The sequence below is a fragment of the Saccopteryx leptura genome, chromosome 1 (genome assembly GCF_036850995.1).
Source record: "Saccopteryx leptura isolate mSacLep1 chromosome 1, mSacLep1_pri_phased_curated, whole genome shotgun sequence".
Classification (NCBI taxonomy): Eukaryota; Metazoa; Chordata; class Mammalia; order Chiroptera; family Emballonuridae; genus Saccopteryx; species Saccopteryx leptura.
In genome coordinates, this window is record NC_089503.1 from 314298445 (window position 1) to 314314512 (window position 16068).

General features: G+C 45.9%; 1 protein-coding gene across 3 annotated transcripts in view; it reads right to left on the reverse strand.

The window, feature by feature from the left end:
* The window catches only part of POLDIP3 (DNA polymerase delta interacting protein 3), a 34893-nt gene that overhangs the window by 9061 nt on the left and 9764 nt on the right, over positions 1-16068 (reverse strand). For 2 of the 3 annotated variants that reach the window (XM_066358577.1, XM_066358579.1), the window contains exons 2-6: positions 7277-7667; positions 6492-6578; positions 3436-3531; positions 1430-1609; positions 819-899 (exon numbers count right to left, since the gene is read on the reverse strand). In XM_066358577.1, the coding sequence (XP_066214674.1) occupies positions 819-899; positions 1430-1609; positions 3436-3531; positions 6492-6578; positions 7277-7667 (835 nt within the window). The remainder of the gene's footprint in view (positions 1-818; positions 900-1429; positions 1610-3435; positions 3532-6491; positions 6579-7276; positions 7668-16068) is intronic. The other variant, XM_066358578.1, reaches the window with a different exon arrangement.

Here is a 16068-nt window from a genome sequence, read left to right on the forward strand (position 1 = left end):
TCTCTCTCCCTTCCTATTTGTCCCTCTCTCTGTCACAAAAAAAAAAAAAAAAAAAAAAAGGAGTCCTGGCTGCATCTGGGCCCCCACTATGGAGAGGGAAATCCCGAGGGGTCAAGCACTGATAACATAAATCCATCTCACTCCTTTTCCTCTAGAATCACCATGTGAAACTCCTGGAGGAGACAGAAGTTCTGAAGACGCACAGGGAAACAGGAAGCACTGGATGCTGTTTCGTAGGACTGAAGGGGCCCACTCAGGACTCGCTCCAGCACCATCCCTGGGCACAGCCGTAGAAGCTACGAGGGAAGTGCTAGCACAGCCCGCCTGACCACTATCCTTTGAAAGGCCTGCTTCCAAGGCTGGTCCTTGGGCTGGTATTTGCGAACTTGGATTCTGGGAATGCTCCCACCACCCTAATCAATGAGTGGCTTCAGTACCTAAGCTGTTAGTACTTTATGCTGAACCCCTGCTTTCCTTCTGGGAGTCTGGAATTCTAGATTAGTCCCTAATGAATAAAACCCTGAGTGCTGAGTCCCTAATGAGCTCCCCCAACTCACACGTCATCACAATTCGTTGCTGGGGGAACAAAGAACATCCTGTGTGACTCCACTGGGAGCGGAATCAGGAAACTTGTGCCTCATCTTCCCTGGCCTTTGCCCTGGAGCCTTTCCCCTTTGCTGATTTTGCTTTGCATCCTGTAAGGAATCTTAGCCTCTATGCTGAGTCCTGTCAGAAACAGGGAACCTGAGGGTGGTCTTAGGGACCCATGACACACAAATGGTTGGAGACATAAAATTCTGGCAGGGCACAATACTCACAACAATGTCCTCCTCGGTGACTCTAGGGTGCAGATTGTTCACAGTCATCTTGGTGCCTTCCAAGGGGCTGAGGACAGGCTGCTGCAGATAAGAGTGTTACCAGAAGGGAGAGAACATCTGTGTGCTCAAACAGCAGAACTCCCTCTAGACAAGCGACCTGGAGGGCTCATCTCCCATTAGAGACCTCAGCGGCCATCATGCCCCCACCACCCTATGCTAAGGGATGGAGCCTCATTTCCCAAATGTGCCAGGCCCTTCCAGACCTCTGACCTCTGCCTGGAATGCCACTCCTATTTCAAGACCTTCCCAGCTCAGATGGCATCTCTTCCTCAAGCCTTCCTGGCTCTGCCCAGTGGAATGAGCTGCTCCCTTCTCGGTGCTTCCAGTAGCTCTCCTCTGGGTATAACTGCTATGTCACCAGACAGTACTCTGTCTGCAGGGCCCACTGAGTCTTGGTCTGCTCATTTGTAAAATGGGGGTTACAACACCTACCTCAGAGAGGCGCTGTGAGGACACAACGGGGCACATACAGCTCACTGCCCAACCAGCACAGGCTGACTCTCAACTAGTGTGGACACTTCCCCTCCCCTTCCCTTTTCCCTTCCCCTCACCTCAGCAGACGGCAGCTCTTTGGGGGACTCCTCCTTGTTCACTAGCGTCCGTGACATGTTGGTCAAGGCTTTTGTTCGAACAGAGGAGGGGAGAGCAGGAGCTGTGTATGCATCGTTCTGAACCACTTTGGTGAGAGGGAGGGCCTTGGCCATGGAAAGCTTGGAACTGCTCAGCCCAGCCTAAACAAAGAAGCAGACAGGAGTCCAAGAGGCTAGCAACATGGATGTCCAGCTAGTGGCTAACAACCGCCACCTGAGGCCTCCCAGTTTTCTAATTCCATTAACGGTCTGAAGACAGAAAGGCTGCCAGTGACATCCCACAGGAAAGGGGTAGGAAGGGGGAAAAACACATAGCTTGCACATGTGCTCTCAGAAGCCACTTTCCAGTGTTAGAAGCCCTATGGCAAAAAGCTTCCCTGCAGCCCTGATCAGGATCCACAGGCTCATATAGTGCAGACTTTTTATAAAAATCCAACAATTTGGGGCTGGTCAGGAGGCTAAAAGTTTGGCTTAAGTGTATTCCCACGCATGCTTCTATCACAGTGGACTGATTCTCGGCTCTAGGCTGGCTGGGCATAAAAACCCACTCTTAGGAAGGCCCAGACTCCCAGCTTTCTGGTCCCTGTTCTGGCCATACAGAGGCACCATGCACAGGCCTGGCCCGGCAGCTCCCAGACTGTAAAGGAACATGCTGGCAGAGTCAGCACATGGAGACCTGCAGAAACAGTCCCCTCCCTCCCCTGGGATGAGGTCCCTTAGAAATATATAAGGCAGTAAAGTCCCTGGTATTCATTTATCTGAGGAAAAAGATGCACGAGGCAGAAGTGGTCTTGCTTATTGAGGGCAGTGTCTACCAGACTTTGATTCAAAGAGGGAAGAGGAATGCAGCAGTCAGAAAGACAGAGTAGGGGACAGGCTTGCTGCACCAGCTTCTCTGGCTTTAGAAGAAATGCCCCCCCCCCCCCATCCTGCATGCCACATTCCTCATTGATTAAACACATGACCCAGGAGCAAAACTGTTTACACTTGAATCCTAGATCTACCGTTTACAAGCAAGGTGATAATAAGCAGGTTTAGGTAACCTCTCTGCCTGATTCCTTATCAGTAAAATAGGGTTAATAATGGCACACATCTCACAGGGTGAGAGGAAGGAGGAGTCCTAAGTGAGTTAATGCAAACACAGCACTGTAGGGTTCTCAATTAGAGTCAGTCACTGAGCTGGCAGACAGCCACCTGTGTAGCAGACCCAGTAGTCTAATTATTGGAAAGCAGCCCCTCAGCCCCTTTGTAACAAACTGGCATCATTCAGCTTTACACATCCCTTAATGAGCTTCACTGGTTAAAGAGGAGACAGAGCCACACATTCAGTGCAATGCTCAAAACTGAGTCTCTAGTGTCCTCAAGGCAAAATAAAGGCACTTGGTTTGGGTGCCCACTGGCCTCCCTATCTGAAATGTGGCTATATCCTCTAAGCTGAGCAGTATAGGCCTCCCCAATGCTCCCAATGTTGCTTTCTTTCCTCCCCTGCACGGTGTCTGACCAGCACCTTAGTCTAGCAAGTTTTCTTTGCAAGCACACTGCACCTGGTAGAACCCACAGGTAAGGTTAATTTTGCTAGCACACTAAGGAAATCCAGGTTTAAGAACGGGGCAGAGGTGCTGGCCATGGAGGAAAAGGAGGAATGTCCTGCCACAAATGAAAGAAAATGAGATTCCCTCCCATGGGGTTACCCACATTTCCCCGAGTGTCTCAAACCTATCAACTAGGAGCTGTGGCTCTGCACTTCATGGGCTGTGGGACCTTGAACAAGTCACTAGACACCCTAGGTTCAACATCTATAAAATGAGAGGTTAGACTCATCTATAAAATGAGGGGTAGTCTAGGTCTGAAAATCTAAAGACCCAAATGAAGAAATATTTCTGAGTTGAAAGGCCTACTCTCCACCATCTCTACCATCCACCTGATCAGACGCACAATGAGTACAGGAGAAACATAAAATGCCCTACCACATGGTGGAGAAAGCTGCCCGAGGCTGCAAACTTCATCTGTTTACTATGAATGGGAGCTGCAACTTCATCGTCTTCATCCAGGTCATATAAATTCTGAAAATAAAGGACAGCAGGGAGAGGACTGCTGGAGCAATTGAGGTGGAGGGAGAAGCAGGTATGAGAGGTGCCTGAGGAGGCTGGGGCTCAAGCCTGATAGATGGCCCCCCACCCACAAGGGCCTGATGTAAGTGCTGCTGCTTCCAGGCACACCAGAAGCACCTTTCTACAAAAGGATCATGCCTAGAAGGAGTCTCTAAAAGGTCTGCTTACATCCTTTGGCTTGGAAAGTCCACCCCAGGCAATCTGGTCTACAGAAATAAACCCAAACCCCAGAAAGAGAGCATTATCTACAAAGATGTTCAGAGAATTTCTAACAGTAAAAAACGTACAGTAAAATGGTATAAATCAACTGGAAGTCAACTCAATAGATTATGCAATTAAAAATGTAATTTATAGTAAATGTGAATCAGAAAAATGTTTAAGTTATAAAGTGAAAAAGAACGATACAAACCTGAATTAAGAATAAAACCACAGCCTGACCAGGTAGTGGTGCAGTGGTTAGAGCGTTGGACTGGGATGCAGAGGACCCAGGTTCGAGACCCCGAGGTCGCCAGCTTGAGTGCGGGCTCATCTGGCTTGAGCAAAAAAAGGTGAGCTCGCCCTGGCCGGTTGGCTCAGTGGTAGAGCGTCGGCCTGGCATGCAGAGGTCCTGGGTTTGATTCCCGGCCAGGGCACACAGGAGGGGCGCCCATCTGCTTCTCCACCCCTCCCCCTCTCCTTCCTCTCTGTCTCTCTCTTCCCCTCCCGCAGCCGAGGCTCCACTGGAGCAAAGATGGCCCAGGCGCTGGGGATGGCTCCTTGGCCTCTGCCCCAGGCGCTAGAGTGGCTCTGGTCACAACAGAGCGATGCCCCAGATGGGCAGAGCATCGTCCCCTGGTGGCATGCCGGGTGGATCCGGTCAGGTGCATGCGGGAGTCTGTCTGACTGCCTCCCCGTTTCCAGCTTCAGAAAAATACAAAAAAAAAAAAAAAAAAAGGTGAGCTCACCAGCTTGGACCCAAGGTAGCTGGATCGAGCAAGGGGGTTACTTGGTCTGCTGAAGGCTCGCGGTCAAGGAACATAAGAAAGCAATCAATGAACTAAGGTGTCGCAACGAAAAACTGATGATTGATGCTTCTCATCTCTCTCCTGTCCCTATCTATCCCTCTCTCTGACTCTATCTCTGTCCCTGTATAAAAAAAAAACAACCCAGCCTGACCAGGTGGTGGCGCAGTGGATAGAGCGTCGGACTGGGATGCGGAAGGACCCAGGTTTGAGACCCCGGGGTCGCCAGCTTGAGCACAGGCTCATCTGGCTTGAGCAAAGAGCTCACCAGCTTAGACCCAAGGTCGCTGGCTCCAGCAGGGGGTTACTCGGTCTGCTGAAGGCCCACGGTCAAGGCACATGTGAGAAAGCAATCAATGAACAACTATGAAGTAGCAACGCGCAACGAGAAACTGATGATTGATGCTTCTCATCTCTCTCCGTTCCTGTCTGTCTGTCCCTGTCTATCTCTGCCTCTGTAAAAAAAAAAAAAAAACAAAAAAAACAAAAACCCAAAAACCACAACGATAGCCTAACCAGGTGGTAGCGCAGTGGATAGAGCATCAGTCTGGGATGCTGAGCACCCAGGTTCAAAACCCTGAGGCCACTGGCTTGAGCTTAGGCTCATAGACATGACCCCGAGGTAGCTGGCTTGAACAAGGGGTCATTGGCTCAACTAAAGCCCCTCCCCCCCGTCAAGGCACATAGGAGAAAGCAATCAATGAATAACTAAGGTGCCACAACTATGAGTTGATGCTTCTCATCTGTCTGTCCCTCTCGCTCTCCAAAAAAAAAAAATGTGTGTGTGTGTGTGTATTTTCCCACAACTACAACTATGCCTTAATTAAATAATAATGACATTTTAAAAATAGGAAGGAACCAGGCAAGTAGGCAATGGTTGGCTCTGGAGAACAGGAACATAAGAAACTTCTTAATCTTTCTGTCTTAAGCACACATTAATTAAAAACATACTTTTCAGCCTGACCTGTGTTGATGCAGTAGATAAAGCATCAATCTGGAATGTTGAGGTTGCCAGTTCAAAACTCTGGAATTGTCTGGTCAAGGCACATATGGGATTTGATGCTTCCTGCTCCCCCCCTTCTGTCTGTCTGTCTGTCTGTCTCTCCCCTCTCTAGAATAAATTAAAAATAAAATCTTATATTGCTCACAAAAATTAGGGGCTATTTCAAAATTAATATGAAGCAATAAAATATCCCCTAATTTTTGTGAGGTGTGTGTGTGTGTGTGTGTGTGTGTGTGTGTGTGTACACACATATATACTTACTTTTCAGCCCGACCACACATAGCACAGTGGATAGAGCGTTGGCCTGGGATGCAGAGGACCAGGTTTGAAACTCCAGAGTTGCCAACTTGAGTGTGGAATTATAAACATGACCCCCTGGTCACTGGCTCATCTGGAGGCCCCCCAGTCAAAGCACGTATAAGAAAGCAATCAATGAGCAACTCTAAAGTGCTACAACTATGAGTTGATGCTTCTCATTTTTGTCCCTCTCCCTTTCTCTTGCTACACACACACACACACTCTCCCTCTCTCTCTCTCTCTCTCCCTTTCAGCCCTAGCCAGAGAGCTTACTTAGTTGGTTAGTGTGCTGGCCCAAGCACAGAGGTTGCTGGTTCAATTGACGGTCAGGGCACATATTGGAACAGATCAATGTTCCTGTCCTTTCTCTCTCAAATCAACAGATAAAAAAAAATTTTAAATATATACTTTCAATTTATCTCTCTGCCCCTTATGCCTCCTCCTCCCCATTTATAAAATTTCTTCTTAAAACTCAAATACAAAAGTCAAATGCAATCCCTCCCCAGTTCTTCAAATTGTGAATCTTGGGCTAGGCATCAGTTAACCCACGCAGAGGCCAAATCAAAACCCATGCCTGTGTACACACTTGTACACACACACTCACACTTTACCTGTTTGGCCTGGTGATTATTGACAACATTAATCCTCATTCCGGCAGGATGGGCATGAGGTGGTGTCACAGCCTTCTGCTGTGGAACCTAGAAATACCCACTGGTCAGAATTCATCACACAGGGTCCACACGTGTTCTTATGATCATTGACTTGAAATATGAAGGGGACTCAGTTTTGGCCTTTGGTAAAAGGTTGTAGAGAGCCTCATACCCAAGGTAGGAAAGTGACAACAAGACTTGTCCCAGAGACCATGTGACAATGCCTGTGTAGGGCTTAATGAACCTGGCTCAATAAATCTTTCCTGCTGCTGCTGTTCCTATCACCAAAGTTGCTGCAAAGAGCAAATGATATTGTTTCCATTTCCCTTGGGGTGGTGACTGTGCTGGCGGTCAGACCCCCTCCCCCCCAATGACTAAGCAGTGTGACTCTGGGCATAGCGATTCACATCTCTGAGACTGAGGTCTTTGATAAAACTGGGGTACTAACCCCAGAGTTGCAGCGAGGAATACATAAAGTCACATATGTGAAGTGCCTGCCACGTAGCACATGCTCAACAAATCTTTTGTCCTTTTCCCTTCCCCACCACCCTCTCATTTGGAAAATATCTTCATTTCTCTGGATACCCCCTCTTTTATATAAAACTGGGTAATGCCTTGCCTTCCTTATATGCTTACTATATTAACACTTTGGGGAACAGTCATTTTGCCCAAATATTCAACCCCTGCACCCTGCCAGAATCTACAGTTGTTACCAGCTTCCTGGAATTTGTAAGAGCCACACTTACTTGGATGGTTTTAGTGAGCTTCAGAGCTGGGGTCACTGTCCCAATGGGGGGGCTCATGAAGGCAGCAGGGGAACTCCGCTTCAAGCTGAGCTTCTCCCGGGCATCAGCTACTTGGTGGGGCTTCTGGGGTGCCATACTCTGCTGCTTACGGGAGTTCAGCATCTCTCTGGCATCCTGCACTTTCCCTCTGATCCGGAAACGAGCATCTTTCTGCAAAAGCTTTTCCCGGGCATCTTTGACTCCCAGCTTGAGCCGGGCATCTGTGAGGCCGATTTTCTGCCGAGCATCAAACCTCTGCTGGAAGGTGGCTGTGCGTGCTGGCTGGCTGAGGAGGCTCTGCTGGATCCCAACATGAGATCGGACTCCTCCAACTCCTGGTCTGACATTGAGCCTGCAAATAAAAATTGCAATATTAAGTGGATTTAGTTAGTTGCTCCCTGAGGAAACAAATAAGAGGCTTCCTTCTTAGTTTTATAACTTTTAACTTTGCTCAGGGAACAAATTAGGAAGGAGGGCCTGGTAGTTTCTATTACTAGGTAAAACTGTTTTGCTTCCTAGACCAGGTGATTAGAGACAGCATTACAGATAATAACCTCCAAACGATGCCAAATAAAATAAGCATATCCCCGAAATATCACCACCCCACACGTCTAAAGAGCACATTCAATTTCCAAAGTTCTTCCACATCCATGCTCTCAGGCAGCCCTCTCAGCACCCTGCGAAGTGGGCACTATAATGCCCATTTTATAGTAGGACACAGGTTGGGAGGTTAAATGATTAACAAAGGGTGCTCAGCTGACTCTGGCAGCCTCATAACTCCAATGCCAGCAGACACCCCTTACTGGGCTGGGGCCAGGAAAGCCAACATGTGGATCAGGATTGGAGCTAGAGGAATAACATGTTGATCAGTTCTGCCTCGGGCTTTCAGAGGCATCCAGTTTTGTTTGCACATCTGTTCATGCTCTAGGAAGACATTAGTGGGGACCAGATCCCGCCTCGGACTTCCAGAGGCATCTAGTTGTGCTCTGAGTAAAAGACATTAGTGGGGACTTCATTTGTGCTCTAGGAAGGCATAGTGGGGATTGAATATAGCCAGGATTAATCAGTCTCGCATCGCACTGCAACAGTGGAGACTGAGTTAACCAGGATTGATTGGTCTCGCCGTGGACTTCCAGAGACATCTCTGTGTTTGTCAGATCTCCTTCTTTGCTTTTATTGTTTCTGTCTAAACCCCGAGTAATTGATGTGTGAGTGGAAATCTCTAGTGCCTGAGCCTAAGTTCCAGGAACACGGCTGGGAGAACACCTGAGAGGTGGCTGAGTAATTGGTGTGTGAGTGGGAGTCTCCGGTGCCTAAGCCTAAATTCCAAGAATGCAGCTAGAACACCTGAGAGGCCCCTGAAAGTGGAACCCCTTCGTCTATTGAGCTATGTGCTTAAATAGTAAGTAATCTGTTTTGTCTGTTTGTCAGGAAAATCTCTGGTATAATTTTAATTGGAGTAAGTAAAGTGCGCTCATTTAAATTTCTTAATTTGTCATTTGTGTATGTGAAGTATTTGTTTAATGTCTAAACGTGTCTGTTTTTAAGGCCTGAATTAAGTTTTTGCATGCACCTCTGGCTTCAGGGCACTCTGATTTCTCCCTTGAAGAAATTATTCTCTTCTGTTGGCTCCTCCCTCTTGTCTTGAGTAATAACATCTATAGTCAAACATCCTTTATTCTGGGTGTTAGTTATTATCTCTTATCTTTTTGCTTTTATTGGTGTGTTAATTTCTGCATTCTCCTGGACAGTTTCAATTTTGTAAAACATTAAATATAGGTGGAGAAGGCTGAGTAATGCACTCCGGAAAGTGTTTCTCCAGCCTCTGGGGGCGAAGGGCTGGCAAGTAAGCAGTTTGGGTGAGATAAGAGCGAAAGGTAAGGCCGGGACATGTTGTGTGCTGAACGGCAGGGGAAGTGCGCTAGAATAAGGTGGCAGGGACAACTAAGGATACGGTGACTGGAGGAAATATAGAATAGAAACTAATTTCAGATATTCAGATATCTACCTACTGACCAAAGAAAATTTTACCCATTTGGAAGATACAAGGTAGGAATAGTATTAAAAATTATAACTTTGCTTTAGAAAAATCTTAGAGAAAGAAAAGGAAACAAGGCCAGGTAGAAATGCTTAGGAATTAACAAACCACCGGGGGGGTGGGGGTGGGGGGCGGACCTTGCTGGTTATCAGTTCCTTCAAATGAATTGCAATTCCAGAATGAGTGATGGGATCATGAGTAATAGGATTATAGGGGATGGGATTATCAGGGACAGGCTCTCCGGCTGCCTCTCCCCTTCCCCTCCCTAGGACATGGGGGGTCGCGTGGGCCCTCCACTGGTATGTAGAAGTTATGGAAGGAAAAATAAATATAAAGTGTACAAGACTAGCACTGAGAGAAGGGTTCCGACTCTCTCCTGCAGGGCCAAGGTGGGTGTTGGGTCCCCTCCAAGTTTCCCCTACCCTTCCCCAGTTCCTTCGTGTGGCATGATTGCTGTCTGATGTGGGGGGCATGGGGTTCACGGGGAAGACCAACTGCTTTAGCCATAATAGTACGCCCTTGGGCACCAAGAATCCCCTGAAGAAATTATTCTCTTCTGTTGGCTCCTTCCTCTTGTCTTGAGTAATAATTAATACCTCTATAGTCAAACATCCTTTATTCTGGGTGTTAGTTATTTGTCTTATCTTTTTGCTTTTATTGGTGTGCTAATTCTTGCATTCTCCCGGATGGTTTCAATTTTGTAAAACATTAAATATAGGTGGAGCCTGACCAGGCGGTGGCGCAGTGGATAGAGCATCGAACTGGGATGTGGAGGACCCAGGTTCGAGACCCCGAGGTCACCAGTTTGAGCGCAGGCTCATCTGGTTTGAGCAAAGCTCACCAGCTTGGACCCTAGGTTGCTGGCTTGAGCAAGGGGTTACTGGGTCTGCTGTAGCCCCACGGTCAAGGCACATATGAGAGAGCAATCAATGAACAACTAAGGTGTTGCAATGAAAAACTAATGATTGATGCTTCTCATCTCTTTCCATTCCTGTCTGTCTGTCCTCTCCCTGACTCTCTCTGTCTCTGTTAAAAAAAAAAAAAAAAAAAAAAAGGTGGAGAAGGCTGAGGAATCTCTTATAGGTCAAAAAGAGGGTTAGTATCTCTTTGCCAGCTGGGTAGTTACAAATTAGTGAGTGCATTTTGACCATTCCTTATTTTTCTCAATCAATAATTCGTTGGGATAGTTTACAATCCTCTTATTGTAAACTGTACTAAAATTGTACTAATAATAAGGCATATAGAATTGTATAGCCTGCCAAATCCAAAGACCTCCTTTTTGTACCAAGGATCCCTTGTTATGTAAAAGGTATTTACCATGTTAGAATATATGTATGTGTTATTTCAAAGGCCATTTGTTAATTCTCCTTTTCTATTTGCTGTTTCATAGACCTGTGATGTTGAAATCTTGGTTTAAATATTTAAAGAATATGTAATAATTATTAATAATGTCTTTTTATGTGATGTTTAGTTTATTATCTTGTTTGTTTGTTTTTTTGTTTGTTTGTTTTTTTACAAAGAAAGAGAGTCAGAGAGAGGGACAGACAGAAATGGAGAGATGAGACGTATCAATCATTAGTTTTTTTGTTGTTTTTTTTTATTGCGCGTTGCGACACCTTAGTTGTTCTCTGATTGCTTTCTCATATGTGCCTTGACCGTGGGCCTTCAGCAGACCGAGTAACCCCTTGCTCGAGCCAGCGACCTTGGATCCACGCTGGTGAGCTTTTGCTCAAACCAGATGAGCCCACGCTCAAGCTGGTGACCTTGGGGTCTCGAACCTGGGTCCTTGGCATCCCAGTCCAATGCTCTATCCACTGAGCCACCACCTGGTCAGGCTAGTTTATTATCATTTTTAAAGCAGTATTGTTCAGTGTTAAATCACCAAAAACCAGAGTGACCTATACAATTAGAAAACTCAGAATTCTCTTTATGCAAAACCTCAAGCCCTAGCGGGACTTTTAAAATCTGTTAGACAATTCAGACCATCTCAAGAAAATGTTTCTAATTGCCTAGCTTAAATAAAATTCTAGCTCCCAAGCAAGTGAGGAAAATTTAGACATTTACCCTCAGTTTCTGTTAGCAAGAATCAGAAAAGATACTAAGGCAGTCAACTTAGCCTTTACATAGCAATCAGCTCTAGAAATTAAAAAGTGTATTGTAAATTTCAAAAAAAAAAAAAAAAAAAGGAACTAAGCATTTTGGAAGGGACATTGCTCCTACCTCAATCACATAACTCTGCCTGGCTCCCAAGACGGCTGGTTAGTCAATGATGGGTAAGATCCCCAAAAGAAGGGACCTAAGACAGGCACAGTTGAAGGGGGGCCATAAAGAGAAGGCTTAAAAACTAACAAAGGTGAGGCTCAGACCCTCACCTCAACAATACAGGTCATCTATTGACCAGGACACCAAAAGAAGGGAGACTCCCTAAGAACTCAGAAAAAACCAAGTGGCTGAAGATGCTACCTAAAACCAGTGGTTTGAGCAAAAGCTCACCAGCTTGGACCCAAGGTCGCTGGCTCAAGCAAGGGGTTACTCGTTTTGCTGAAGGCCCGTGGTCAAGGCACATATGAGAAAGCAATCAATGAACAACTAAGGTGTCACAACGAAAAACTGATGAGTGATGCTTCTCATCTCTCTCTGTTCCTGTCTGTCTGTCCCTATCTACCCCTCTCTCTGACTCTCTCTGTCTCTGTAAAAAAAAAAAAAAAAAAAAAAAGAAGAGTTCTGACTAAAAGGAATTATATAGTAATAAAAGGTATAGGGTACAGCAATACTTTTTGAAAGAGAAAGGAAGAAAGTAAACTGTTAGAAAAGCCAGTTATTTCTGAATTAAGAAAATTTGGCCCTGGCCGGTTGGCTCAGTGGTAGAGGGTCGGCCTGGCATGTGGGAGTCCCGGGTTCGATTCCTGGCCAGGGCACACAGGAGAAGCGCCTATATGCTTCTCCACCCCTCCCCTTCTCCTTCCTCTCTGTCTCTCTCTCCCCTCCTTCAGCCAAGGCGCCACAGGAGCAAAGTTGGCCCGGGCGCTGAGGATGGCTCTATGGCCTCTGCCTCAGGCGCTAGAATGGCTCTGGTTGCGACAGAGCATCGCCCCCTGGTGGGCATGCCGGGTGGATCCCAGTCGGGCGCATGCGGGAGTCTGTCTGACTGCCTCCCTGTTTCCAACTTCAGAAAAATACAAAAAGAAAAGAAAATTTATAAAAATTAAGGATTGCCTCATGCACCTCGTTAAAATGAGTCAAGGATTTGACTCAGTATATAAAACCAGTGGGGAATGTGGTAAGGTGCCAGAGAACTGTAAAACTTAGTATTGGCAACGCCATTTAAAGAGGAAAAGTCAGGCTTTCTGTCCTGTCCTTTCTTTGGAAAATGGAGGGAGAAGGATATGAAAGTCTCCTTACTTATAAGGACAACTGGGTCATTTAGTTTAAATTCTCTGTAAGGATTAAGGTTATCTGAAGAACTTCCTTTCCTTTTCAGTAAGAGACAAAATTTACATACCATCCTACACTGGTTTTGGTTCCCCCTCCCTTCCTGGAATCTGAGATTAACGTGTACCTCTAGGCAAAGGAGGAGAGATAGACACTAAAAGGTTTATGAATGTATTTTGATATGTAAAATGACATCACCATTGTGTTACCTTGAAAGTTTTAACGTTTTTAAAATCCCCTAGACAAATGTTATAAGCTTGTTAATGATGTGTCATACTGTCATGCCCCCCTCAACCTGTTTGTGGTCAAAGGGTATATAACCAGCCTCTGAGATATATTTGGGGCTACATGATTTGGGTCAGATATGTCTCATATCAGTCATATGTGGCTGGCATATTAATAAATCTCCTTTTAATAAAGCCCTTCAAAATTCATCTGGACTTGGTGTCTCTACGTAAACCCACAGAAGTGACGTACAGTACTTTACAACATTTGGGGGTACGGGTACTTTACAATAATATGTGCCTTGACCAGGTGTAAAGCCAGTAGGCAGGGCCAGGGCCACTAACACAGCAGCCCGGCCCATGCAGGTTCGCATTGGATTCGGACAGTCGGTAAAGAAACAGCGGAGCCAAAAACTGATGGGCCATAGCCTTTAATCCTACCTTGCACCCGGCGGGCAAGTAAAAATACACACTGGGCTCCAAAACCCAGTCACACTCAGTGCTCACAAAGCCACTGACTTATCCGAGTTTCCTAGAATCAAAGGTTTCTAGCTCACCAGCCTTCTTCTCCTCAGCTCCCCATCTGCATCCTTATCCCAGATACAAACTCTGTACAAACTGGCATCTCACTCAGCACTCCGCCATCTTGGCTGCTTCTCCTGGCCTCCTCCACGTGGCCTCCTTTAGCTGCTGGCTCTACTCTCTCCGCTCTCTCATGCTAACCTCAGGAACCAAGAGCCCAAACTCTTGTTCCGTCCCCATTTTATAGTGTAGAAATCCAAACCCTTAATCCAATATACATAACAGGGAAGTCTCTAATACAAAGTCACTTCTCTGAGGCATGATTGGATTGTACCACCCCACATCAAGACGGGTGGGAGAGGCTTAATCCCAAAACCAAGCCCCAGGCTACAATGATCCTGTCTGCCTCCAACACACATTAATATCACCTGGGCGATGGCATCTTTAACAAAGTGAGCATAATACATTTTATCCGCCCAACACCAGGGTTTGAATCTAAGACCTCGGGATGGAGATAGCAACCCTGAGTTTGAGCCTATGACTTTGGTGCTTTGGGATGACGCTCTATCCACTGTGCCACTGACCAGGACAAGATTTTACCATCTTTTCTTTATCCAATTGCCTACTGATGGACACTCAAGTTACTTCCATGTCTTGGTTATTATAAATAATGCTACAATAAAGATAGGATGCATATCCTTCTGAATTAGCATTTTGGGCTTCTTTGGATAAATACCCAGAAGTGAGACCATTGAGTCAAATGGTAGCTCTTTTTTTTTTTTTTTTTGAGAAACCTCCACACTGTTTTCCATAGCGACTGCACTAATTTGCAATCCTACCAACAGTACATGAAGGGATTCCCTTTTCCCCACCATCCTTACCAACACTTATTTGTTGATTTATTTTCTTTTCATACACAGCACAACAAAAGTTGAGGATTTAAATTTTTTTTCCATTGATTTGAGAGGGAGGGAGGGAGAAGGGAAGAAAAGGAGAGAGAAGCATCAACTTGTTCCACCTAGTTGTTCCATTTAGTTGTGTAATCATTGATTATCTCTTGTATATGCCAAGACCAGGGATCGAACCCACAACCTTGGTATATGACGCTCTAACCCAGAAGTTCTCAACCTGTGGGTCACAACCCCGGCGGGGTCGCCTAAAGCCATCGGAAAATACATAATGCATATCAGGTATTTACATTCCGAATCATAACTGTAGCAAAATTACAGTTATAAAGTAGCCACCAAAATTATTTTTTGGTTAGGTGTCACCACAACATGAGGAACTGTATTGTGGGGTCACAGCATTAGAAAGGTTGAGAACCACTGCTCTAACCAATTAAGCTACCAGCCAGGGCAGGAGGATGTTGATATGAGTCTTCCTTTCCCATTTTGGCTTTGATTTAGTGGTGGTTTTCCCAGTGTTCTGGCAGCAAACACACTGTGAAAAAGCAGCATTATGCTGCTTTGATTACTATAACCCTGTTAATATAGTTTGGTTTCAGGTAACATGATACTTCCAACTTTGTTGTTCTTTCTCAAGATTGCTTTGGCGCCTGACCAGGCGGTGGTGCAGTGGATAGAGCGTCAGACTGGGATGCCGAGGAACCAGGTTCAAGATTCCGAGGTTGCCAGCTTGAGTGCGGGCTCATCTGGTTTGAGCAAGGCTCACCAGCTTGGACCCAAGGTCGCTGGCTTGAGCAAGGGGTTACTCGGTCTGCTGTAGCCCCACAGTCAAGGCACATATGATGAGAGGGCAATCAATGAACAACTGAAGTGCCACAACGAAAAACTGATGATTGATGCTTCTCATCTCTCTCTGTTGCTGTCTGTCTGTCCTATCTATCCCTCTCTCTGACTCTCTCTGTCTCTGTAAAAAAATGAAATAAAAAAATATATATTGCTTTGGCTATTTGAGGTCTTTAGTGGTTCCGTATAAATTTTAAGATTATTTATTCTAGCCTGACCAGGAGGTGGCGCAATGGATAGAGCGTCGGACTGGGATGCGGAAGGACCCAGGTTCGAGACCCTGAGGTCGCCACCTTGAGTGCAGACTAATCTGGTTTGAGCAAAGCTCACCAGCTTGGACCCAAGGTCGCTGGCTCAAGCAAGGGGTTACTCGGTCTGCTGAAGGCCCGCGGTCAAGGCACATATGAGAAAGCAATCAATGAACAACTAAGGTGTTGCAACGCGCAATGAAAAACTAATGATTGATGCTTCTCATCTCTCTCCATTTCTGTCTGTCTGTCCCTGTCTATCCCTCTCTCTGACTCACTCTCTGTCTCTGTAAAAAAAAAAAAAAAAAAAAAAAAAAGATTATTTATTCTAGTTCTGTAAAAAATGTCATTGGTATTTTTTTTGTGTGTGACAGAGACAGAGAGACAGACAGAGAGAGGGACAGATAGGATAGACAGGCAGGAAGGGACAGAGATGAGAAGCATCAATTCTTTGTTGCGGCACCTTAATTGTTCATTGACTGCTTTCTCATATGTGCCTTGACCAGGGGGCTACAGCAGAATGTGTGACCACTTGCTCAAG